This window comes from Capricornis sumatraensis, chromosome 9 (genome assembly GCF_032405125.1).
Source record: "Capricornis sumatraensis isolate serow.1 chromosome 9, serow.2, whole genome shotgun sequence".
In the NCBI taxonomy this organism is placed as follows: domain Eukaryota; kingdom Metazoa; phylum Chordata; class Mammalia; order Artiodactyla; family Bovidae; genus Capricornis; species Capricornis sumatraensis.
In genome coordinates, this window is record NC_091077.1 from 20,264,139 (window position 1) to 20,290,116 (window position 25,978).

The window sequence follows — 25,978 nt, forward strand, 5'->3', positions numbered from 1 at the left end:
CAGGCCCTGGGGTGGGAATTCCAGGCCGCGTTTTCCGCCCAGCTGCGCACTAGCCGGCGGCCAGGTTGGAGACCCGCCAGGCGAGGCTGTAAGAAAGACCAGGCAGGGATTAGGCCGCGTTTGGAACGGAGCCTGCGCTTTGGAAGGGGTTTCATCCAGGAAAACCCATGCGTGTTGAGATTCTGTAGAGAGACGTGTTATGATTAGGAGCTAGCCAAGGGTCAGACACCTCCCAAGAGTAGGGCCGATCTTTCTCAGTCACCTCATCTTCAGCAAGTTCACCCGATTTTATTTGATTTTTTCATTTTGGGGAGTTTATTTTAGAGAGGAAACTGAGGCCCAAAGAAACCTGGGGTGGGGTGAGGGGTATGGACTTTCTGAAGGTGTAGGCTGATATGAGACTTCCCTTTAGATGTCCCCTACCGTGGAGGACCCAGAAGGTGCACAGCGGTCACCTCTGGGCCTGGCCAGAATCCAGGATTATCAGCCTGTTTTCACACCGAGCCCTGGGTTGGGTCCCCAGCTAGGAAGGGCACACAGCGGGGACAAGGAAATTCTTTAAGATTCTTGGAGTAAAGGTCATGCTTCTTTCTCCACCCCCTGACTCACCCTCAAGGGACCTGTCTAGGAATAATTGGACCAGAGCAGGAAGCCCTCTACCTGGGGGTGTGGAAGGGAGAAAGTCACCTGGGTGGGTGGAGCCACCATTGGCTCTACCCTCACATTCCTTCTTGCTTAAAAAAAACAGACCCTGAGGCCCAACTGTTTCCTTGCCCCACCCAGGTCAAGGTTGAAGGGGCAAACCTGGGCATAGACACCCCTTCCCAGCCTCATCCAGTCAAGACTGGGCAGAAAGAAGCTCCAGATTGGGGAAAGAGGGGAGGCAGAGGGGGAAATTAGGGATCAGGGAAGTCTTCCTGGAGGAGGGGGCATTGCCACTGGGGTTTAGAACGTTGAATATTGCTGTTGTTGGTCAGTCACTAAGTTGTGTCCGACTCTGCCACCCCATGGAGTGCAGCATGCCAGGCTTCCCTGTCCTTCACCATCTCCCTGAGTTTGCTCAAACTCACATCCATTGAGTCGATGATGCTGCCCACCCATCTCTTCCTCTGTCATCCCCTTCTCTTGCCCGCAGTCTTACCCAGCATCTTTTCCAATCAGTCAGCTCTTCTCATCACGTGGCCAAAGTATTGGAGCTTCAGCTTCAGCAACAGTCCTTTCATTGAATATTCAGGGTTGATTTCCTTCAGGACTGACAGGTTTGATCTCCTTGCAGTCCAAGGGACTCCCCAGAGTCTGCTCTGGCACCACAGTTTGAAAGCATCAATTTGTGATCAGCTTTCTTTATGGTCCAACTCTCACCTCCATACATGTCTACTGGAAAAATCAGCTTTGACTATATAGACCTTTGTTGGCAAAGTGATATCTCTGCTTTTTGATACACTGTCTAGGCTTATCATAGCTTTTCTTCCAAGGAGCAAGTGTCTTTTAATTTCACGGCTGCAGTTACTGTCTGCAGTAATTTTGGAATCCAAGAAAATAAAGTCTATCACTGTTTCCATTGTTTCCCCATCTATTTGTCATGAAGTGATGGGACCAGACGCCATCATCTTAGTATTTTGAATGTTGAGTTTTAAGCCAGCTTTTTCATTCTTCTTTTTCACTTTCATCAAGAGGCTCTTTAGTTCCTCTTCGCTTTCTGCCATAAGGGTGGAGTCATCTGCCTATCAGAGGTTGTTGCTATTTCTCTTGACAATCTCAGTTTCAGCTTGTGATTCATCGAGCCCAGCAAGAAGGTTGGATAAGAATTTGCCAAATGTGCAAGAATACAATCAAAACCTCTGAGGCCCCCAAGGTTGACATCTCACCTCTCCCCAAAACACTAGTCTAGAGATCCCAGTTAGCCAAAATTTACCCCTTAAGGGTGCCCAAAGGCTTCCAAGGCAATAACCCTTTGCAAGAGCCCCCTTCTAAGGATGTATCTGGACCCTCATAAGTAAATCAGTGTTAGTTGCTCAGTCGTGTCCAACTGTTTGGGACCGCATGGACTGTAGCCCGCCAGGCTACTCTGTCCATGGAATTCTCCAGGCAACAATGGAGTGGGTAGCCATTCCTTTCTCCAGGAGATCTCAACCCAGGGATCAAATCAAGGTGTCCTGCATTGCAGGCAGATTCTTTACCATCTGAGCCAACCTCAGCCTTTTCCAATGTGACCTTGGACCACCAGCAGGTGACCTTGAGCCAAACATGAAATGATTTTAGGTAGAAGAAGATCAAACTTTTTAAAAAAATAGATTTATATTTGCTTCAATGAGTTACAGGAAAAAACATAAATAAATTCTCCACTGCCACATGTATATAGGAATTCGTGGCTACAATTACTGGGGAGGAGTTACTGATTGGGATGTAGGTCTGGCAAAATCAGACAAGTAGACTGCATAAGGAGTGTTAGCTTTGCTGCAACCACTGTCACACAGGTGTCCATGCGCCCATTTGCAGCTGAGAAAACTGAGACCAGATGTGTCAAGTAGCGGGCCCAACTAGAAGAGCTGGATTTGGCTCTGTTTGATGCCACACTCCTCACTCTATATGCAGGGTGATTTACCCCTCACTCCCCCTCGAACTCCCACTTCAATATCTGAAGACATGTTTAGTAGACACTGTTGGCACTGAATGGGCTTCCCAGGTGATTTAGTGGTAAAAAATACACCTGGCAATGCAGAAGACATGGGTGCCATCCCTGGGTCAGGAAGATCCCTTGGAGGGGGAAGTGGCAACCCACTCCAGTTTTCTTGCCTGTAGAATCCCATGGACAGAGGGAGCTGACAGGCTACAGTCCATGGGGTCGCAAAGATTTGGACACAACTGAGCATGCACACACTCCTATTGGCACGGGTGGACAGAGGCCGGGGATGCTGTTCACCACCGCCAAGTGCCCAGGACAGCCCCACCCCAGAGAACCATCCAGCCCCAAAAGTCAATAACGCTGAGGTACAGAAACCCCACTTTAAAGCCCTCTACAAAGGGGGGTAACCACCCCAAGACACATGGTCTTCCTTCAGCCAGCTCACATACTTCACTCCCTGCTCAAGAACACTCAGCGGCTCCCCAGTACCCATGAGATAACCTGTACTCCGATTCAGGGCTTTGGAGAAGGGTGCATCCAGTGCTACCTCACAGAGGGAGCATCATTCATGCGTTCATTTTCTCACCTATTCAGTCGTTCATGCAAAAAAATATTTCAAGTCCTTGTTATGCACCAGATGAAGGAGGAAGTGAGGGCATAAGGAATTCCCGCCTGAAGTTGCAGTGCTGATTACCACCAGGAGGAGGCAATGTGCACATGCCCTGAAGTGATGTTGTGGGAGGGGAGGATACTAGGAACCTGGGGGATGACCCTGCTCTGCCCCTTCTGAGCCCCCGAGGGGGAAACTGAGGCTCAAATGGGGTGGGGACAGGGCTGAGGTCTCCCTGAGTGGTGGGCACCAGGAAGGGTGGGAACCTGGAGGGAGGGAGTGGTGGTCATTCACACCTGAGGCTTAAAGTCTCCCTGGTGGAGGCTGCTTTGCTGGGCTGCAGGAGGCGGAGATCTTATTTGTGGTCAAACAGGTCTGACCAGAACCCAAGAATGAAGCTGCTCAGCCACCTGGCTGGGCGCTGGCTCATTCAATTACTGAGCGCCCACTGTGTACACCCAGCTCCTACGCAGGCCAGACCCTGCCCTAAAGAAGGCTCAGCACCGAAGAATTGATGCTTTCAAACTGTGGTGTTGGAAAAGACTCTTGGGAGTCCCTTGGACAGCATGGCAATCAAACCAATCAATCCTAAAGGAAATCAACTCTGAATATTCATTGGGAGGACTGATGCTGACGCTCTAATACTTTGGCCACCTGATGGGAAGAGCCGACTTATTGGAAAAGACCCTGATGCTGGGAAAGATTGAGGGCAGGAGGAGAGGATGAGACAGTTGGATGGCAGTGGACGTGAGTTTGAGCAAATTCTAGGAGATAGTGAAGGACAGGGAAGCCTGGCGTGCTGCAGTCCATGGGGTCGCAAAGAGTCGGACACTACTGATCACTGAATGACAACCAGAAAAGGAAGCCCAGGGCCCTCAGGGAAGACAGACAATGGTCTAATCTTCAGGTAGCAGAAATAAAATGTCCAATCTAGATTTCTGAGAGCACCTGCACAGAGACACAGCTGGTCTGGGGACTCCTGGAGGGCTTCTCTGAGGAGGTGTTACTGAGATTAATAGGAGTGACCTAAGTGAGAGGGATCTGGGAGGAGGTAACAGCTAGACCTGAAGGAGGTAAGGGAGGCACCATGGGAGAGCTGGGTGGACAGCCAGTGCAAAGGGTCTGGGGCATGACTGGGCCTAGAATGTTGGAGGAACAGTGAGGAAGACTTTGTGGCTGGAACAGAGTGAGCGAGGGAGAGAGAAGGAGGAGGGGAGGGCAGGGAGGAGACAGGGGCTTCTGGCCCCAGGGAGGTGGGACCCAGGAGTGGGGGCCAGGGCCTGATTCAGAGGGCCACTGGCGCCCTCTGGTGGCCCACTGCTAGGACGACAGACTGAGTGGAGGGCAGAAGCTAGGGGAGCTGCGATCCCAAACCCAGAGGCCCTGCAAAAAACAAAAAAACGTTTTAAATCAAGTTTTATTTTGGAAGAATTCCCTGGCATCAGGTGACTAGGACTCTGCGCTTTCAGTGCCCGAGGGCCCAGGTTTAATCCCTGGTCATGGAAATAAGATTCCACAAGCTGCGATGCCAAAAAAAACCAAAACATTTTATTTTGGACCTTTTAATTTATTTATTTAATTTTGGCCGTGCCTCTAGCGGGATCTTAGTTCCCCGATCAGGGATTGAACCCAGGTCCTCAGACAATGAAGGAGGGGAGGCCTAACCACTGGACCAACAGGGAACTTCCTGGACCATTTTTAAATGACAGAAAAGTTGTAGATGTAATTCAGAGTCCCCCTATGCTTCTCACCCAGTTTGTCCCAACATCATTTTTACATGACCACGATGTAGCTGCCAAAACTAAGAAACCACAGTCTTATCAATGCTAACTCCACTCCAGGCTGCGTTCAGGTTTTACTGCCCCAGGACCCCATTTAGCATCTCACGGTGTGTCCGGTCCTCACATCACCTCAGGCACCACTCCCCCTTGCTCCTTGGACCTTTCCAGTCTGGAGGAGATCAGGTAGGGGCTTTGCACGCTACTCCTCATTTGGGGTGTGTCCAGTGCGTTCCTCGTGCCTAGACTGGGTTATGGGTTCAGGCAGAGGGCATGGGAGGAAAGGCAGATTCTGGGGTGCGGCCGGCTTGTGGATGCTCCCAGCACTGAGGTATGTACCAGCGGTTGGCACCGTGAGGGCGCTGGAGCGCCTTGCAGAGAGCACTTTGATATTGGAAGGAGAGGGGGTGAAGACCCTTCTGGGGGCAGCTGCAGGGGGCCTCACAGAGTGTGTTCTCCAATCGCCTGCCTCCTGGGTGGGAGGAGGCCCACCGCAGCAGGCAGAGCAGTGCCTGTTGAGAATCCCAGCCCCTCTGCCTCCAGCCTCAGTTTTCTCATCTGTATAGTGGGACCTGCTTCTGCCTGTGAGCGCTGTGATTGGGAAGGTTTCAGCTGGCACACAGCAGGTGCACAGAAAGGTTCACCTGGGTGCTCTGTGGCTCCATCCCAACTTGGGTTAGGAGGAGGGAAATAAGCCCCTAGGAGGAAAAAATGAAGTGAATTATGCTGTCCCCCAGGGCTGGACAGGGACCACCCACAGAAATGTCCACTTCGAGGTTTCATCCTTTGGTGCAATGGCTGAGGGAAGTGCCCACACCCCTGATACCTGCATCCCTGTCTCCAGTCTGACTTCTGCACCTGTGCCCCTGCCAGCTCCCCCAACCACGTCCCACGAAAGGTCCCTCGTGACCCCCAGTTCGCTAGGGGTCTTATCTGCTTTGTGAGTGAGCCAGCCATAGCTGGAATCTGTCCTTCTAAAGTGCACAGTACTGGTCTTTCTACCCTGCTCAGAATCTTAGGTGGTTCCCCATGAGTTATTCACTCCTTTATGGAGCACCTACTGCATACCAGGCACTATACTAGGAACTCAGGACACTGCAGAAGTAGGGCTCACAGACTTTCAGAACAGACGTGCAACTAATAGTCTGAGGACTTCCCTGGCTGTCCAGTGGTTGAGGCTCTGAACTTCCACTGTAGGGGATGTGGGTTTGAGCCCTGGTCAGGGAACAAATATCCCACATGTTGTGTGTCTCGACCAAAATAAATAAATAAACAGAACAGTGTCAGCAATTAGTGTGTGGCTAAAAAGCTGTGGCTTTAGCTCAAGAACATTCCATAGTTCCCTAGCCTTTGGTCAAGGATATTTATTGAGCATCTGATCAATGCCAGGCTCTGGGCACTCTTCTTAGTTTTCTGTGCTTCTTATGGTCTTCAAATTTTTTTACATCCCTATAAATTACAGGAGTGGTTTCCCTGGAGGCTCAGTGGTAAAGAGCCCACCTGCCAATGCAGGAGAGACTTGGATTCGATCCCTGGGTCAGAAAGATCCCCTGGAAGAGGACAGGACAACCCGCTCCAGTATTCTCGCCTGGGAAATCCCATGCACAGAGGAGCCTGGCGGGCTACACTCCATGGGGTTGCAAAAGCATCAAACATGACTTAAGGACTTCACAACAACAAAGTTGCAGGAAACTCGTAACATTGCAAATGATTCTTGTCCATAGACATATAAATGAATTTTGTCCTGTGGAGATATTGATTGTTGTCCTGTGGTTATTGACCAGTTTTATAACTATTTGTTATTTCATTTCACCCTTGATTGCCTGTGTGTGTTCTTTCTTAATAGTCTCTCCTTTAAACAAGCTGCAAGATCTTATTAGTTCCCATATTAATTAATGAGTTAAGTAAACTCATAAAGCACTGTTTGTTTTATTTTTAAATATTTATTTTTGCTTATTTGGCTGCACCAGGTCTTAGTTACAGCAGGTGGGATCTAGTTTACTGACCAGGGATTGAACCCAGGCCCTCTGCGTCGGGAGCTCCTGGAGTCTTAGCCACTGGACCACCAGGGAAGGCCTTGTTTGTTTTATGTTATAGTCATGCTTTTATATTTTTTTGAAAAAAAAAAATCCCTTATCTCCATTACACTGAAAGCCTTCACTCTAGCATCCAAGGCTCCTCCATCAAGAAATTTCCACCTACTCCCTCTTACCTGTTTACATCTTCAAGTCCCAGAACATTCTTCCCACTTTTCTTCCTAATCACCCTGAACCCTGTCTTTCATATGTCAGCAAATGCCCTTAGTTCTCCCAAAATGTGTCCAGGATCCTCCCACTTCTTTCTCCTTCTGAGCCTCCACCTGGTTCACCCCATCCTCGCCCACCTGGACCAGCAGAGTCCACTCCTCCAGGTCTCTGGTTCCATCCTCACCCTCCAGTCTGTCCTCCCTGCAGCAGCCACCAGACGGCAACTGTGAGCGCCAGAGTCAGGCCCCACCCCTCCTCTGCTCACAGCTCTCCAGGTCTCCCACCTCCCTAAGCATAAAAGCCAGAGTCCTTCCAGAGGCTCACAACGTCCTGCAGGACCTGTCCAGTCCCCTCCAGGCCTTCCCCGTGTCTCTTTCTCTCCCCTCTGTCCATCCACAGAGGCCTCCCAGCTGTTCTACCAGGCACAGTCCTGCCCCAGGGCCTTTGAACAGGCTGTGTTTTGAGCTTGGAATGCCCCTCTCCCAACTGCTCCATTCAAGTCTCTGCTCAAATGTCCCCTTCTCAATGAGTTCACGAAATTACAAGACGTCTGTTCCTTGGAAGAAAAGCTATGACAAACCTAGACAATGTATTAAAAAGCAGAGATATTACTTTGTCACCCTGAGCCAACAAAACTATGGTTTTTCCAATAGTCATGTATGGATGTGAGAGTTGAACCACAAAAAAGGCTGAGCACTGAAGAATTGATGCTTTCAAATTGTGGTGATGGAGATGACTCTTGAGTCCCTTGGACTACAAAGAGATCCAACCAGTCAATCCTAAAGGAAATCAACCCTGAATATTCATTGGAAGGACTGATGCTGAAGCTGAAGCTCCAGTACTTTGGCCACTTGGTGCGAAGGGCTGACTCATTGGAAAAGACCATGATGCTATGAAAGATTGAAGGCAGGAGGAGAATGGGGCAACAGGAGAAGAGATGGTTGGATGGCATCACTGACTCAATGGACATAAGTTTGAGCAAACTCCAGGAGATAGTGAAAGACAGGAAAGCCTGGCATGCTGCCAGAGGTCCATGGGGTCACAAAGAATTGGACATAATGGAGCAACTGAAAAGCAACGAGTTCTCCCCTGATGTTTCTACTTAAGATTGTGAAATACTTCCTTGCCTGTTTTACTCCTATCCCTGCAACCCACTCCAGTACTCTTGCCTAGAGAATTCCGTGGACAGAGAAGCCTGGTGGGCTGCTGTCAATGGGGTTGCACAGAGTCAGACATGACTGAAGCGACTTAGCATGCATGCATGCATTGGAGAAGGAAATAGCAACCCACTCCAGTATTCTTGCCTGGAGAATCCCAGGGATAGAGGAGCCTGGTGGTCTCCTGTCTATGGGATCGCACAGAGTCGGACACAACTGAAGCGACTTAGCAGCAGCAGTAGCAGCTGTACCTCTTTCTTTTTTTTTTCTTCTGTGAGACTGACCCTTTTCTAACCCAGGATGTAGTTTACTTCCTTATTGTCTCTTGTTTCTTGTCTGTCTTCCTCCACCAAAACACAAGCCCCACAAGAGCGGGGATCTTTGTTTCTCTTGATTGCCCCCTGAATCCCCGAGACCGGGAACAGCACTCAGCACGCAGTAGTGGGTACTCCTTAAATGCAGGTTCATTCCCTGGGCAGCCCCTCCTCCCAGGCATGATCCTGGCTAACCTCAGCCCATTCCAAAGGGTGTCAGGCTCCGCCTTGAGCAAACACAGCTTCCCTGGCACCAGGCCAGACCTGAGGAGGAAGAACAGGAACCCAGACTCCCGCAGTGGACTTTTCTCCGAACCGGGGCCATAAGGAAGCCCTGAGCCAGGGAGGGAGGACTCTAACAAGATGCTGAAACTGGGGTATTGGCTGGTGGGGGGGGCTTAGGCAGCCCCCACCCCTCCCCCACTCTCCGCATCTTCACTCCCATCAGGCTGACAGCGCTACTTCCCTGTGCAGCCCAGGGCAGGTGGCTGCCCCTCTCTGAGCCTGGATTTGACCTCTACAAAACAGGAAGGCAATGAGATGTTGCCACTGGTTTGGCATTCTGATTTTGGTGGGGGGCAGCTTACCCTGTCCCTTGCATGACTGGGAATTTATTACATGCTCTAGCATACGCTATTCTCAGCAGCCCTGTGACATGGTGTCTCTAATTATACCTATTTCACAGAGTAGGAAACTGAAGTCAGATCTCTCTGATGCCATGGGTTTTTCTCTCTCCAAACTCCAGCCGAGGTATATTCCCTCCTAACCCCTCAGACCCTGAATCTTAGCATCTCTGTTTCCCAGGAGTGACTCCAAATGCCAGCCGCCGCCCACCCCCTTACCCTGCAACTGGGACACTCATGCATTCTGAGCCGCAGAGGGCCCTCTTCATCTCGGACAAAGAGCTTTGAGGTGCAATCAGACACTTGGCTGGCTAGGACACCCTCTTTGTCCTGCACTTTTTGGGAGAAAATGACCCAGAAAATCTCCTGCCACGGGACTCCTGTCTTCTCGAGGGTCTAATCTTCCTTTGCCTGAAAACCATCCACCCACTCATTGCTTCATTTCTCCATAGGGAGATTTCACCCAGAGAAGAAATCGAGATAAGGAGATAAGGCCTCCTCCCCCAGGACCCTTGTTGCCCCCGGCTCCAGCAGCAGGGGTGGAGGGAGACGAGATGCAACTGTTTGAAAACTTGGGGGCCTCTTAAGAAGTTCCAGGAGGTCCAGATACCAACCAGGTGCCAGTTTGTCTCACCTGCCACCTCCCTGCCAGCCTCCCCTCCTCAGTTTGGGGTATCAGAGGCCAGCTGGTACCCCCTCAGTCTTCCTGAAAGAGCCTGGGCCAACAATGACCCTCTGAAGTCTGTGGCTGTGGCGCCCTGGGCAGGCTGCCAGGGGCAGTAACTGCCGGCCAGATAATCCTTAGAAACTATGTCAAATGCCCACACAGGAGTGTCGGTTTCCCGATTTCCCGGGAGCCTGGTCGTGGGGGGAGGTGGCAGGGGGCCCGGGACCTCATGGTGGGGAGCCCCATCTGGACAGTACCTTTGGGGTGGTAGGCCGATCGGGGTGGGAGACTCACCTGTCTAGGAGGCTGGGTGGCCTCTGGGCAGGCAGCAGCAGTCAGGGCCTGGATGTCCGCCTGGCATCGGGGGCGGGGAGGGGACCTGAGGCTTGGGCTCTGGCCTGCCCACTTGTTTGCCCAACTTTTCCTCTCTGTGGTGGCCACAGACTGGCCGGTCCCGTGCCAGGGGGAACCAGCAGGGCGACAACCACAAGCCGACTGGCGAGAGTGAGAGAGACCTGGTTGGGTGTGTGGTTCTGTCGCAAGGTACACTCACGTGGGAGCGCTGGCCTTAACCCCTGCTTGCCCGGAGGCCAGGGATGCCCAGTCCCATTCCACTTGCACTGACTACCGCCAAGCCCTTGGCATCAACAAGAGATGGGTCCACGTGGCAGGTGGAAGACATTGGTAGAATAAATTTAGAACTGAGTGAATGAATGGTGCACCCTCGCACGGTCCCCCCGCACCCCCCTCCCCATAGCTCCCCCTGCCTTCCTCCAGGCACTGTCTCGCATCTGGTGGAGGGACTACTCCTTCCCTTCCTGAGGATCTGAGCACAAAATCTGCTTCTCTACCCCCACATGAGTGGCAGAATCCCTACTCAGAATTTTCTATCACTTCCCAGCTGGGCAGCTTTGGGCAAGTCACAGGGGCCCCCTCAGTTTCCTCTTCTCAAAAAAATGGAAACAGACTTTCTGGCAGTCCAGTGGTTAAGACTGTGCTCCCAATACAGGGGGTCATGGGTTCAATCTCTGGTCAGGGAACTAGAATCCCAGGTGCCCCGCCTCTTGGCCAAAACAAAAAAATCAACCCCCACCCCCAAAAACAAGAAACAACATGAAACATTGTATAGCAACTACCCTCCAATAAAAACAAACAAGCGCAAAATGTTTAAAAATGGAAACAACACTGGCTTCTGCTCCTAGGGGTGTTTCCTTGAGTAACTGAATGAATGTTGGTCCACAAAGTGCTCAGAGCTTTGCTGGGCACACAGTAGCGCAGCACTTTCTAATCTCTACCCACAGGTGGCTGGTCTGAATGAATGAGAGCTGGGTGAGATACACACAGGATTTGAAAGAGCCGCTCTGCAGAAAAGAACCTAAAATAGTTCATTAGTTTTACACATGGATTCCCTGTAGAGATGACAATGGTTTTGAATGTACTGGGTTAAATGAAATATATTGTTAAAAGTAATGTCACCTGCTTGTTTTATTTTTATTTATTTATTTTTGGACATGCCCCACGGTATGTTGGATCTCAGTTCCCTGACCACGAGATGAAACCCACACCCCCTACATTGAAACTGTAGGGTCTTAACCACTGGACCACCAGGGAAGTCCCAGGTTTTTTTAATTTCTTAAGAAATGTGGTTGCTAGAAAACTTTCAATGACGTTTAAAATTTTACATCGCCTTGTAGTTCTACTGGAAAACACTGGGATAAGTGCTCAGTGACTAAACAACAACAAAAAGCACATATCAACTGTGGAGCCTTTTTTGATCACATTCTCTTGCTGCTGTACAATATCTTTATTATTTTTAAAGTATTTATTAACAGCGGCAATGACTTGTGTGTTGTCTGCTTGTTTATCTGTTTCTCCTAGATGTCTCTCTCTCTCTTTTTTTCTTTGTGCCAAACAAGTAACTTGTGAGATTTTAGTTCCCTGACCAGGAATCAAACCGTGGCCCTTGGCAGTGAGAGCACTGTGTCCTAACCACTGGACCACCAGGGAGTTCCCTTAGATGGTTCCTCTCTGAGGTGGGAATTTGGTCTTGCTTATTCCAAATCCCTTATGATTATACAGTGGAAGTGAGAAATAGATTTAAGGGCCTAGATCTGACAGAGTGCCTGATGAACTATGGAATGAGGTTCATGACATTGTATAGGAAACGGGATCAAGACCATCCCATGGAAAAGAAATGCAAAAAAGCAAAATGGCTGTCTGGGGAGGCCTTACAAATAGCTGTGAAAAGAAGAGAGGCGAAAAGCAAAGGAGAAAAGGAAAGATATAAGCATCTGAATGCAGAGTTCCAGAGAATAGCAAGAAGAGATAAGAAAGCCTTCTTCAGCGATCAGTGCAAAGAAATACAGGAAAAGAACAAAATGGGAAAGACTAGAGATCTTTTCAAGAAAATTAGAGATATCAAGGGAACATTTCATGCAAAGATGGGCTCGATAAAGGACAGAAATGGTCTGGATCTAACAGAAGCAGAAGATATTAAGAAGAGGTTGCAAGAATACACAGAAGAACTGTACAAAAAAGATCTTCACGACCCAGATAATCATGATGGTGTGATCACTCATCTAGAGCCAGACATCCTGGAATGTGAAGTCAAGTGGGCCTTGGAAAGCATCACTACGAACAAAGCTAGTGGAGGTGACGGAATTCCAATTGAGCTGTTTCAAATCCTGAAAGATAATGCTGTGAAAGTGCTGCACTCAATATGCCAGCAAATTTGGAAAACTCAGCAGTGGCCACAGGACTGGAAAAGGTCAGTTTTCATTCCAATTCCCAAGACAGGCAATGCCAAAGAATGCTCAAACTACCACACAATTGCATTCATCTCACATGCTAGTAAAACAATGCTCAAAATTCTCCAAGCCAGGCTTCAGCAATACATGAACCGTGAACTTCCTGATGTTCAAGCTGGTTTTAGAAAAGGCAGAGGAACCAGAGATCAAATTGCCAACATCCGCTGGATCATGCAAAAAGCAAGAGAGTTCCAGAAAAACATCTACTTCTGCTTTATTGACTATGCCAAAGCCTTTGACTCTGTGGATCACAATAAACTGTGGGAAATTCTGAAAGAGATGGGAATACCAGACCACCTGACCTGCCTCTTGAGAAATCTGTATGCAGGTCAGGAAGCAGCAGTTAGAACTGGACTTGGAACAACAGACTGGTTCCAAATAGGAAAAGGAGTACGTCAAGGCTGTATATTGTCACCCTGCTTATTTAACTTCTATGCAGAGTACATCATGAGAAATGTTGGGCTGGAAGAAACACAAGCTGGAATCAAGATTGCCGGGAGAAATATCAATAACCTCAGATATGCAGATGACACCACCCTTATGGCAGAAAGTGAGGAGGAACTAAACAGCCTCTTTTTTTTTTTTTTTTTACTAAAGAGCCTCTTGATGAAAGTGAAAGTGGAGAGTGAAAAAGTTGGCTTAAAGCTCAACATTCAGAAAACGAAGATCATGGCATCCAGTCCCATCACTTCATGGGAAATAGATGGGGAACAGTGTAAACAGTGTCAGACTTTATTTTGGGGGGCTCCAAAATCACTGCAGATGGTGATTGCAGCCATGAAATTAAAAGAAACTTACTCCTTGGAAGAAAAGTTATGACCAACCTAGATAGTATATTCAAAAGCAGAGACATTACTTTGCCGACTAAGGTCCATCTAGTCAAGGCTATGGCTTTTCCTGTGGTCATGTATGGATGTGAGAGTTGGACTGTGAAGAAGGCTGAGCGCCGAAGAATTGATGCTTTTGAAATGTGGTGTTGGAGAAGACTCTTGAGAGTCCCTTGGGCTGCAAGGAGATCCAACCAATCCATTCTGAAGGAGATCAGCCCTGGGATTTCTTTGGAAGGAATGATGCTAAAGCTGAAACTCCAGTACTTTGGTCACCTCATGCGAAGAGTTGACTCATTGGAAAAGACTCTGATGCTGGGAGGGATTGGGGGCAGGAGGAGAAGGGGACGACAGAGGATGAGATGGCTGGATGACATCACTGACTCGATGGACATGAATCTGAGTGAACTCTGGGAGTTGGTGATGGACAGGGAGGCCTGGCGTGCTGCGATTCATGGGGTCGCAAAGAGTCGGACATGACTGAGCAACTGAACTGAACTGAACTGAATTCGTGTGTCATTGTGGCATAGAACAGTGCTTGGTACAGAGCAGGTGTTTAATAAATATTTGTGAGGTGAATGAATGAATGAATGGAAGGAATATGGGGAAGTCTGGGGAGGGAGTGAAAGACTCATTAAGTCCCTTTTACCTGCAGGATTGATGCTGAAGCTCCAATACTTTGGGCACCTGATGTGAAGAGCTGACTCATTGGAAAAGACCTTGATGGAAAGACTCATTGGAAAAGACCTTGATGGAAAGACTCATTGGAAAGATTGAAGGCAGGAGGAGAAGGGGACGACAGAATGAGATGGCTGGATGGCATCACCGACTCAACAGACATGAGCTCGAGCAAACTCCGGGCCTGCATGCAGTCCATGGGGCTGCAGAGAGTCCGACGCCATTGAGCATTGAGCGACTGAACAACCTGCAGGACCCAGTACTGAAGGTAATAGCCTCTATGGACACCAGGGGGCGCCCGAAACCAGGCTACCAATCCCAGTCGCGGCAGCTTTGGTTTCCCATCCTGCAAAATGGGAATTTTGAGCAGGCACATGGGAGAATGAAGCCTGAGGAGCAAAAGCCGCTGCCCCATCCCGATCCTGGCCCCTCCTCTGCACTTCCAGTTGTCTGAGTCAGTGGTTCTCAAACTCTATCAGGCATCCGAAACGCCTTGAGAGACTCAGCGAAAGATTATGAGTCCCCACACCCCGAGGTTTTGATCCAGGAGCCCTGGGCGGGGGGGAGGAGGGCGGTGGGCTGAGAACCTGCATTTCTAACAAGCTCCTGGTGGATGCTGATGGGGGCAGGTCCGGGCACCTTGCTTTGAGAACCATGGATATAAATCTTTTCTCAAGGTAGATTCAAAATGAATCAGGACCAAAGAACTCCTCTTGGAGCCTTTTAGGAAAACGGTGGCAAAATACACAAAGCACATATTCATAAAGTGTTCACTCGCATAGCTTGGCTGCGTTCAGCACCTTCACACTGCTGCGCAACCGTCCCCACCATCGTCTCCATAACTTTCTCAGCTTCCCAAACGGAAGCTCTTTGTCGATGAAACGCTGACTCCTCACCCCTCCCCCACCATCTACTTCCAGTCTCTATGGATCTGACTCCTCCAGGGACCTCAGGTGAGTGGAATCAGACGCTATTTGTCCTGTGTCTGGCTTCTCTCACTGAGCATCGTGTCCTCAAGGTTCATCCAAGTTGCAATGTGTGTCAGAATCTCCTTTTTAAGGCGGAATCATATTCCATCGTATGGATAGACCACATCCGTGTATCCGTCATCTGTTGATCCCCTCCCCTCTGAGTTGGCTCATTTCTAACAGCTAAGCTGGGGGGATCCCTCCACCTGATCCTGGGTCCTGTTCTCTACGTCTTCCCTTTTCTTCATTTGTCTCCTTGTTTTGATAGAGAGGGCTTCTAGGCTCAGAGGGTAAAGCGTGTGCCTACAATGTGGGAGACTCGGGCCCGATCCCTAGGTTGGGAAGATCCCCTGGAGAAGGAAATGGCAACCCACTCCAGTACTCTTGCCTGGAAAATCTCATGGACTGAGAAGCCTGGTAGGCTACAGTCCATGGGGTCACAAAGAGCCGGACAAGACTGAGCGACTTTGCTTTCACATTTGATAGAGAATATTTTAGAAGCATCTTTCTGAGCCCTGGGTCTGACTGAAGGCTGCTCTGTCTCGCACTTTCCCCTTCATCCCATCGCCCAGCATCCCAAAGCCCAGTCTCAGCCTCCCGCTGACCTCGCCAGCAACCTGACAGTGAAGAGAGGGGTCATGTGTCTGGAGTTGGACAGGCCTGGGTGAAAACATTCCAGCTCCGACCTACACCCAACTGGGTGCTCAGACTCCCCCACATGCCTCCGAGCAGAAATCATTAATAATGAATAAAACTACTAATACCAACATTTATTATTCCCCAAACCATGACTTCAGAATGAATAACTGTCTGACCATAGCACTGGTGAGCTCACCACTGCACTTTAATAATATTATCATTCTCAACACAATAAGAAAAGAGGCTGCTTCACGACGAGGTATTTTGTGTGATTTCAAACATGTGGCTTCAGCTCTCTGGGCTCCTGTTTCCTCATGTGTGAAATGGGGATGATAATAGTTTCCATCTGGTTGATCAATATTATCAAGTATTTATCGTCTTCTAGGTGTAATGTTTTGTGTTGGGTAATGGGGATAAAACTCAACCTTCAGAAAACTAAGGTCACGGCATCTGCTTCCATCACTTCATGGCAAATAGATGAGGAAACAACGCAAAAAGTGAGAGATTATTTTTTGGGGGCTCCAAAATCACTGCAGATGGTGATTGCAGCCATGAAATTAAAAGACGCTTACTCCTTGGAAGGAAAGCTATGACCAACCTAGACAGCATATTGAAAAGCAGAGACATTACTTTGCCAACAAAAGTCCATCTAGTCAAAGCTATGGTTTTTCCAGTAGTCATGTATGGACATGAGAGTTGGGCTATAAAGAAAGCTGAGCACTGAAGAATTGATGCTTTTGAACTGTCGTGTTGAAGAAGACTCTTGCGAGTCCCTTGGACTGCAAGGAGATCCAACCAATCAATCCTAAAGGAAATCAACTCTGAATATTCATTGGAAGGACTGATGCTGAAGCTGAAGCTCCAATTGGGCCACCTGATGCAAAGAACTGACTCACTGGAGAAGACTCTGATGCTGGGAAAGATTGAAGGAGGGAGGAGAAGGGGACAATAGAGGATGAGATGGTTGGATGGCATCACTGACTCAATGGACATGAGTTTGAGTAAACTCCAGGAGGTGGTGATGGACAGGGAAGCTGGAGTGCTGCAGTCCATGGGGTTGCAAAGAGTTGAACACAACTGAGCAAGTGAACTAAACTGAATGGGGATATAATAGTTTTTTAAAAATGAAACAGGGACTTCTCTGGTGGTCCAGGGGCTAAGACCCCATAGTCCCAATGCAGGGGGCCCAGGTTTGATCCCTGGTCAGGGAACTAGATCCCACACATCTCAGCTAAGACCCAATACAGCCAAATAAATAAATAAATTTATTTAATAAAAAAATAAAAACCAGGTCTCTGACTTTTGGGGATATTGCATATAAACGCTTTAGCACTGAGCTTGACACTTAAGAATGTTATTATCATGTATAACTAATTTTTACCACATTACAAATACACCTGTTATATATCATAAATATCTTATTTTACTTATTAATATTACTTATCATGATACCATATCACTATTTAATAATGTTATATATCAAGACAAAATCACACATAATTTGTAGGTTATGCATAATGATAAAAATTAAAGTTACTTATTATCACGTATTATTACATAGCCATTATTGACATCAAACGTAAGCATATTTAATATAAATATTACTAGTATGATGATTTAAAACTGTAATTGTTTTTTATATTCGTTATAAATAATGCTCTTAAGCACTACATCATTCTGGAGAAGGAAATGGCAACCTTCTCCAGTGTTCTTGCCTGGGATAATCTCACTGACGGAGGAGCCTAGCGGGCTACAGTCCATGCTGTCATAGAATCGCACGCGACTGAGAGACAGCACTACAGCAGTATTGGCAGAAATGGCGCTGCTCTTCCATTCCCTGGACGCGTGAGGGCGCTCGCGGCGCTCCCGGGGACTCTGACGCACGCAGGCCCCGCCCCCGAGTCCCTACTGGCGACGCGCGCAATGCGCGATGGCGCAGCGCCTGGCCCCGCCCCGGGCCCGCCCCTCGCTCCCTGGCCCGGCCCCCTCCCTCCGCTCTCCAGCCGGCGGCGGTTGTTGTTCAGCGGCGGCGGCCGCAGCTCGGGTCGCAGCCTCCGGCCGCCCGGCCGCCCGCCAGCCCGCCGGCGGGTCCGCGCGCGGCCATGGAGCTGGAGGTGCCGGACGAGGCGGAGAGCGCCGAAGCCGGGGCCGTGACCTCGGAGGCTGCCTGGGCGGCGGAGAGCGGTGCGACAGCAGGTAACGGTTCCGGACCTTCCTCCCCTCCCCGCTCCCCGAATGGACCCGCCTGACCCCCCTGCCCGGGCCCAGTGGACCCGTCCGAGCGCTGGAGGGGCATCGGGACCTGCTGCAGGAAGGTCGGAACGTTCCACTCGGGGGCGCTCGCGGGGGGGATGGAACGCCCCACTCCGGGACCAGGGGACGCGTCGTCTGGGGCCCGAGGGAGGACGGTACACCCCGCCTCGGTGTCTCAGGCGTGGCGCCGCCCATTCCTGGGGTCCTTGGGGAGAGCTGTGAGTCTGGGGGCGGGGGTGGGTGCAGGGCCCCATTCTGGGAGGCTGTGGGTGGAGCAGCTCCGGTTGGAGGCGCGCGGGGAAGATGGGTACTCACCTCTGGGCGGGGGGAGGCGACCCCCGTTTAGGACGCGCCATGGGTGAGTGGGTGCACCGCCTGCCTCCTGCTGAGGGCGCTGAGGGACGACATCCCACCCGGTCTTGTGAGGGGGCTGCTCTACGCGTGGGATTGTGGAGTACCCCCGTTCCAGTGAGGAGCCCTGCCTCCAAAGGGTGATGCAGACCCTCTGCTCCCGGCCGCCCACCTTGCTAGTGTCAGCGCCCGGGCCTCACCTCTTGCCCTGCAAGCGGTCACCCTCTGGGCCCATCTTACTGGTCGTGAAGGGCAGGGGCTGCTGTGGTGGAAATGGGGGGTCTCGAAGGCCAGCCGGGTCAGCCTCCTGACTACCTTATCATTCTTTGTGGAATTCACCAGACCAGGTTTTTAGTTCACTGGCCGTTCTTTTCCCTTCCTGGGCCTCAGTTTACTTGCTCTAACAGGAGGGGCTAGGGGTTGACATCTCCAGACACCTTCAGTGCCAGGGCTCTGCTAGCAGGTGGGGAACAGGAGAGCCCCCGGCCTTTTCCCTGGATGTTGAGAGGAGGGCTGCCGTGGCTCTGCAGGGTGTACTGCTTTCCCCAGGTCCTCTCCTGGGTCTGTATCCCTCACCCTTCCCTAGAGCAGGTTTGGGGAGGGAGGCGGCCTCACCCAGCCCTGCGGGCTCCAGGCCGAGCCCAAGCCCAGCCCCTGCCTGGAGGGGCCGGTTCCTTCTTTGTCCAAATTTCAGGCTTCCAAGTACGAAGTTTCCGATCTGCAGAATTCTCCGTTTCCCCCTCTCTCCCCCCAAGGCAGCCCTCACTGGCGAGTCCCTGTGGACGCCCACCTGGAGCACCCATCCTCCTTCTCCCCCAGGCCTCCTGAACCTTCCGTGGCAGGAGGGAGATACTGCGCTGCCCGGGAGTTGGGAGAAATGTCTGGAGGAATAGCTGGAGCTGGGAGCAATCTCCACCCCGCCCCAGCCCTCCCCGGGCTCCGGAGCACTCCCACTGCTCCCCTTCCTGCTCCCATCTGGAGCTGCATGGTGGATGACCCCGTTCAGCTCCACCATCCGGCCCCCACGCCCTGCTTCTTTGCTGGCAGCGATGCCAGCACCAGACAGTGGAGGGGCCCAGCTGAAGTCCCTTCTCAGCCCCCCGACCTCCACCAGCAGTCCTCTGCCCTATATGGGCAGAGACAAAACAGCCTAGGACGCAGTGACCACAGGAAAGCCACACAGCAAATGTGTCTTATCAGGGGCTAGGTGATGGACTCAGATAAAGTTCAGGCCCCGGCTGTGGTTGGGTCTGAGCCCAGGGACTTGACCAGTGAGACCCCCCCTCGACCCCCGCCTGTCCCCATACCCGAAGAAACCCGACTCCCACAGCTGATGGCTTATTTCACTCACTGTAGGGTCAATAGCTACCTGTCCTCTGCTGAACCCATTTCTGTTAAGTTTGGGGAACAACTGTCCACGCCTTTCCTGCTGCTCACACAGACGCGTAAACACACAGCCGGGGCTGCTCATTCACCAGGGGTTTGGAGGGTACCCTCACACCTTGGCACCAGTGACAGTTAGGGCTGGAAAATTCTTTGTTGTGGGGACACCATCCTGGACACTGTAGGGGTTGGAGCAGCATCCCTGTCCCCACTCACTCGATGCCAGGAGCCCCCCAGTCATGATGACCACAGACCTTCTCCCCAGACATCACCCGCATTCCCTGGAGAGGCAGCCACCAAGAGTGAGGCCTGCTGTACTTCCCTTATCATTCTGTGCCTTGCTGGCTTTTTTATCCACAATATGATATCCACCCCCCCCCCCCCACGTTGGTATCAGTTCTTTTCAGAGAAAGAGAATACAGTGCTGTGATTGAGAGGGTGGAAACTGTAGCTTGCCTGTGTTCCACTCAGGTGCTCTGTGACCTCCAAGGTCAAATGCCTTGATCTCTCTGAGCCTCAGTGTCCCCATCTGTAAAATGGGGCCACACCGCCAGCAGTACCTGAATTAGTGTATCAGCAAGTGGCGAGTGCTTGGGGAACTTTAGCAGCAGCCCACGCCAGTTAGGCCTTACTGACTCAGAGGGCCTCCTGGTGGGGGACGGTTGGGTGGTGTCTGGAGCTGGCTTTGTTGTCACAGCCATACTGCAGTAAACACCCTTGAACATGGCCTGGCGCTGTGGTGCTTTCATCTCTAGAAGCTGGAGTCCCTGCCTCTGAGTGGCTGGGTCAGGGGCAAGCAGGTTGACGCTTGGGGGCTTTGTGGAGAGTTCGGCAGGGCTGAGAGAGCCTGCCTGTCTGTGTGCCCACAGCCTTGCTAGCTCCACTCCGGATGTTATTGGCCTCGGTCCCTGGGGCCAATCTGATGAGAGTTAAATGTTGGTGGTGTTTAGAATCTGGTTAAACACCTGGGTTCCCAAGGCCTGGTCCAGGGAAGGCCTGCTGGGGTTCTCTGCTGGCTCTTGGGGGCCGTGTGGGGTGTCTGGCTCCAGCAAGGGTCTCAGGGAGGGCTGGGCCCTGTGGGGGCCCGTGAGCTGCCTGTGGGCTTTGGCTGTGCTGTGGTCTGTTGCTTCTGAGCTATTTCCCTCCTGCCCTTCTTGCTTCCATGTTATTTCAGAACAGTCAGCTTCATCCCACAGACCCCCAACCCCTTCCCACGTCTAACTTGGTGGCAGATTTTGTTGGCTTTGCCTCCAAATGGACTGAAAATCCACCCGCTTCCCCCCACCCCTCTGCCTCCGCCTGGTTTAGCCGCATCCTCATTGCTGGCCTGATCTGTCTCTTCCTGTGTTCCCTGCCACTCAACTCCAGAAGGCTCTGCCCCTCCTCTGCCACGGCCCTCCAGGGTCCCACCTCACTGGGGTAAAAGCCCAGGTCCTCCCCCAAGGCCATGCATGTCCTGCCCTCCCCTCTTTCCTCTCTCCCCTTCTCTCACTCTGTAAAAGACCCCCGGGCCTCCACCCTGCTCCTCCAGCACAGCAGACCCAGTCCTGCCCCAGGACCTTTGCACGTGCTGTGTCCTCTGCCCGGGGTGCTGTGTCCTCTGCCCGGGATGCTTGTCCTCCATATCCCTGACTTTGCTTCCGGAGCTCTTCCAAGTTTTTGCTATGACATCTCCCCTCAGGCTTCCTCTTATGGTTGAGGGGCCTGAAAGAGGGGCAGGAAGCCAGCACGGCCCAGGCAAAGGCCTGAGTGGCTTGAAGAGCAGTGGGGGCCATCATGGCTGGGCAGGTGGGGCCTCCTCATGAGGCTTCCTCTGCAGCTGTGGGTAGATGGTAACCTGGGGCTGTGGCCGCCCTCGTCCCCTCACTGACTCAGCTACAGCCTTTGGAGGCAGAAGGGTCCCAGTTCTAATCCCACCCTGGCCCCTTTCTAGTGATGTGACATCTGGCACTTGGTCCGGCACACTCAGTTCCCTCTGCAAAGCAGCCCTGGAAGCTAGACCATCTTTCCCAGCTGGGGACCCTCTGCCTTGGTTTCTCCATCTGTGAAATGGGCAGATGACTGTGCCTTTCTTGGAGAGCTGGGCCAGGCGGATTGGCATGTAGAGCCCTGAAAGGATGGATGGGGACCTGCTTAAGGGACCACTTCCCTCAGAACCTGGATGGGCAGGGCCGATGTCCAACTCGGCTCATGGGGTCTCTCTGTGCCTGGTTGTGGCCTGTTGGACATTCCTGGAGGCTGGTTGGGGGTGGAGGTCAGGTACCAGGGCTCCCTCGCCCTCAGGTTGGTGGGGGTTAGGATGCGATGGCAAGCAGGTGAGCCCAGGGTCGTGGACTGAGGCCCGAGTCCATCCCACCTGCCGGTTCTTGTCTGTCGCGTCTCGTTGGTGCCTGCCATGCCCTGTCACTTGCCTGTCGTCCACAGGGTATCCAGCTACAGTGACAGAGCTGAGTGTTGAGATGGGCTCATGGTCTGTGAAGTCAGGGACACTTGCTGACTGGTGCTCTATGGAAGATGCCTGCCAACCCCTGAGTCAGACCACGCCAGCTCCAAGGGAGCTGTGAGGGTAGTGAAAGGGGCATTATGGCCCCAAGGGGTGACCAAGACCTGCTGCCTTAGAGCTGTCAGGGGAGCAGGTGACCCGAAGGAGAAATAGCAGCCATGTCAAGCATGTAGGCAGGAGATCAGCTGTACAAAGGTCCTGAGGCAGGAATGAGCGTGGTGGGGGCCTGGCCTCACTTAAGGTTCTGGTCTGAGTCCAGCTGATGGCGCTGGCAGGTGTAAGCAGGGCGGTAAGTCACACTCCAGAGTGATCACACTTGGGCTGCTTGGTAGGAAGAGGGGCTGTGGGGCCAGGGGCCTGGATGGGGGTCTTGTGGGGGTGGAGGAAGATGAGGGAGTCTGCACCCTGGAATTGATGAGGGCAGATAGGAAAGGGCCCAAGAAGGAGCAGGTCTGGGGGTCCAGGCTCAGGCAGGCTTGTGCTGATGGGGGAAGGGAAGGTCTGGTGGGCTTCCTGGGATTTCCGACGCAGGTGGAGGCCCATGGGACCTTGGGTGGGACGGCCTGAGGCTCGGCCTGATTCACTCTTGCCTGGGCCGAGGACTGTGTACCTCTTTCCACCTCGCAAGGTGAGGACAGTGGGGTCCCAAAGATTAGGTAGGGCAGGAAGAGGTGGGACCCACCTCCCTTGGCAGCACTCATTAAGTGACAGCATTTACTAGCCTGGGGGCTGAGGATCAAGAGCGTCTGGACTCCAGGCCCCCCTGTTCCCCTAGCCTGCCGCCCCGGCCCAGCCCTAGCCGAATGTCACCACTCATAACAGTCCAGGCCGGAGCCCTGCTGGGAATTTCCAGGCTGCTGCCAGTTGGCTGCGGGGCTTGAGGTAGGACTGCCCACATTAGGGATTACTGACCTGGGGATTAGCTGAGGGGCCCCTGCACTAATTAGGCACCACCAGGCCACCTGGAGAGGTTAGGGTCCAACCTGAGGAGCCAGATGCCAGAGCCAGCAGGAGGGCATCTGGGGACCTGCTGTCTGGCTCTGACCCAGGAAAGGGACCCCAGCATTAGTCACAGTCGCGCCTCACTCAATCACACACTCATCGTGTCCATATGTGGGCCTTGATCCTGGGGGCCGGGGATGAAAGTTTGAGGCTGTGGGATGCAGGGCGGGTGTTTGTTACACGTGGGTGCTGAAGAATGGCTGGGCCAGGCACTGGAGCCAGCCCGAATGAGACAGGGTGGTCCCTGTGTGCCGGGGCAGGGTGTTGCCAGTGGGGTGCATGCAGACAGTAAGTAAAGGAGGAAAACAAGTATCATGCTGCCAAGAGGAAGAGAAGAGCAGAGAAGGGGAGAGAAAGGACAGGGGTGTGTACTGTGGAGTGTGGGGAGGGGCTTCCAGCACGTGCAAAGGCCCTGGGGCAGACCATGTTGGAGGAACATAGAGGAGGCTTGTGTGTCTGGAGCAGAGTCGGGAGGGGAGGTCAGGGAGGGGACTGGGCAGGTTGTGCAGGGCCTCATGGGCCTGGGGGAGACATGGGCTTTTACCCCAGGGAGTTGGGAGCCCTGGAGGGCTGTGGGCAGAGGAGGGGCAGGCCTGACTTAGCTGCTCACAGACTAAGCCACAGTGGGGGACAGACTGTGGGGAGGGAGGAAGGAGTGGGGCACTGGGGCAGAGGGGACTGTGCAGGTCCTGGTGGGTGGGGCTGGGGCTCAGGTGGAGGCAGGAGTGATTCAGAGTAGATTTTAGAAACCAGGTTGACAGGACTGATTGAAGGGTTGAGCATGGAGGAGCAAGAGACAGAGGGGAGTAGGGGCTGACTCCCATGTTGTGACCTGTGCCCCAGAAAGACAAGCTGCCTCGTCTACGGTGGCGGACGGGGTGGGAGCAGGTGTGGGGGACGGTCGGGTGCAGTGTTAGTATGAGACATAGAGAAATGCCTGAGGGCAGAGGACCCAGTCTGGAGCCCGGGGGGTGGTGGGCTGGTGGCTTTGGGGTGGGGAGGTGGGGGTGAGGCAGGGCCAGGGCCTACCTGTGTGGAGTGATGACCGGGCAGCTGTAGTCCCTGTTGGGAGACACATCTTAGCACCTCTGGTAGGACATGGCCTTTCTAACCTCTGACCACTGGAGGGAAGGTGACCAGGGAGCAGGTGCAGAGGATTTGGGGTCCCAGCAGCCCCGGGAGGCTCATAGGGGAAGCAGGATTCAGGCTTGCCTTCCTCTCGGGGTCCCATGAGGGTTAGATGAGCCAGCCCACAGGAACTGTCCAGGACAGGGCCCAGCCCTGAGGCTGGTGGCCCAGGGGGCACCTGCCAGGGCAGGAATCTGAGTGGGCTGTCTCTTGGGTCCTTCTGCCACCGGTTAGGGACTGGGATGGACGTGGAAAGAGCAGGGGCCTTTATCGGGGTGTCCTCAGGATAGGAGGGATGATCTGGGTCAGCACCCTGAGCCAGCTTAGGGTTGACTGGTTTGGTGGTGGTGGCTCTGGGATGTGGGGTGGGCCCTGACTGGGCCTGGCCTGGCTGGGGGTGGTTAGGGTGGGGCCCCCGGGCTTGTGTGTGAGCAGGATGAGGAGGGGGAGGGTGTGAACCATGGTGACTTGGTTTGCACAGCACACATGTGCTCATGGGCATGTTGTTTGTGATCTGGGAGTTGGCTGACTCAAGGTGAGACAGTCCCCAGGTCTGTAGGACCCCCAAGATGTTGGAGCATCGTTAAGATGCATGTGATTAACCCCAGGTGAACTGTTCTGAGCTCCCTCCAGCAAGGGTGAGAGCGCTGCACCTCGTCCATTTCTTCCATCTTTGCTGAACTTACACACAAGGGGATGTTTTGATGTAGTTGCAACTTGTATATATATATATATATATGTCTCATACTAATACACATCAAAACTGAGTCAGAGAAAACATGAATCAGAGGGAAAGGTTTTCATGTGTTGTTTCATCTTGATGTTTCATCTTCATTGTGTTAAAAATGTATCCTGGGGCTTCTCTGGTGGTCCAGTGGCTAAGATGCTGCAGTTTCACTGCAAGAAGTGCAGGTTCGATCCTTGGTCAGGAAACAAAGACCCCATATGCCAAGTGGCGTGGCCATAAAATAGAAGAAAAAAAAGTTTCCCAGCAAAAGGAGCAAGAAAACCTGGGATAAAGGGGCCTATCCACCGAGGTCAAAGATAAGAGAGTTCTTGATACCTCTGTCCATAAAGAGAGTTCTCGGGCCCCTCTGCATCCTGTCTTGATTCCATACTCAGAGACCCTTTTTCACCACTCACTCCACTCCTGCATCCCATCCTACACATCTCAGGCCTCTTACCTACTTTCTGGGAACTGCCTATCAATTGCATCATATATCTCCCATTTTCAAATTACACATCAGTCTTTTACTTATTGATCTGTAGGAGCCTTTTATATATTATGGAAAGTTTATTTATTTTTTTAATCCGTGATGCAAATAAGTGCAAGAAGCTTCTCCCCGTCTTCTCTTACAGTGATTATTGATGCCAGGCAGATATTTTGTTTTCATGTGGTCACATTGTCTCTCTTCCTA

At 52.0% G+C, this 25,978-nt stretch overlaps 1 protein-coding gene across 1 annotated transcript in view; it reads left to right on the top strand.

The window, feature by feature from the left end:
* Window positions 1–18,042: 18,042 nt before the first annotated feature.
* PIP5K1C (phosphatidylinositol-4-phosphate 5-kinase type 1 gamma) overlaps window positions 18,043–25,978 on the top strand; it is a 47,796-nt gene continuing 39,860 nt past the window's right edge. The window contains exon 1 of the mRNA XM_068979399.1: window positions 18,043–18,136. Coding sequence (XP_068835500.1) covers window positions 18,043–18,136 — 94 coding nt within the window. The remainder of the gene's footprint in view (window positions 18,137–25,978) is intronic.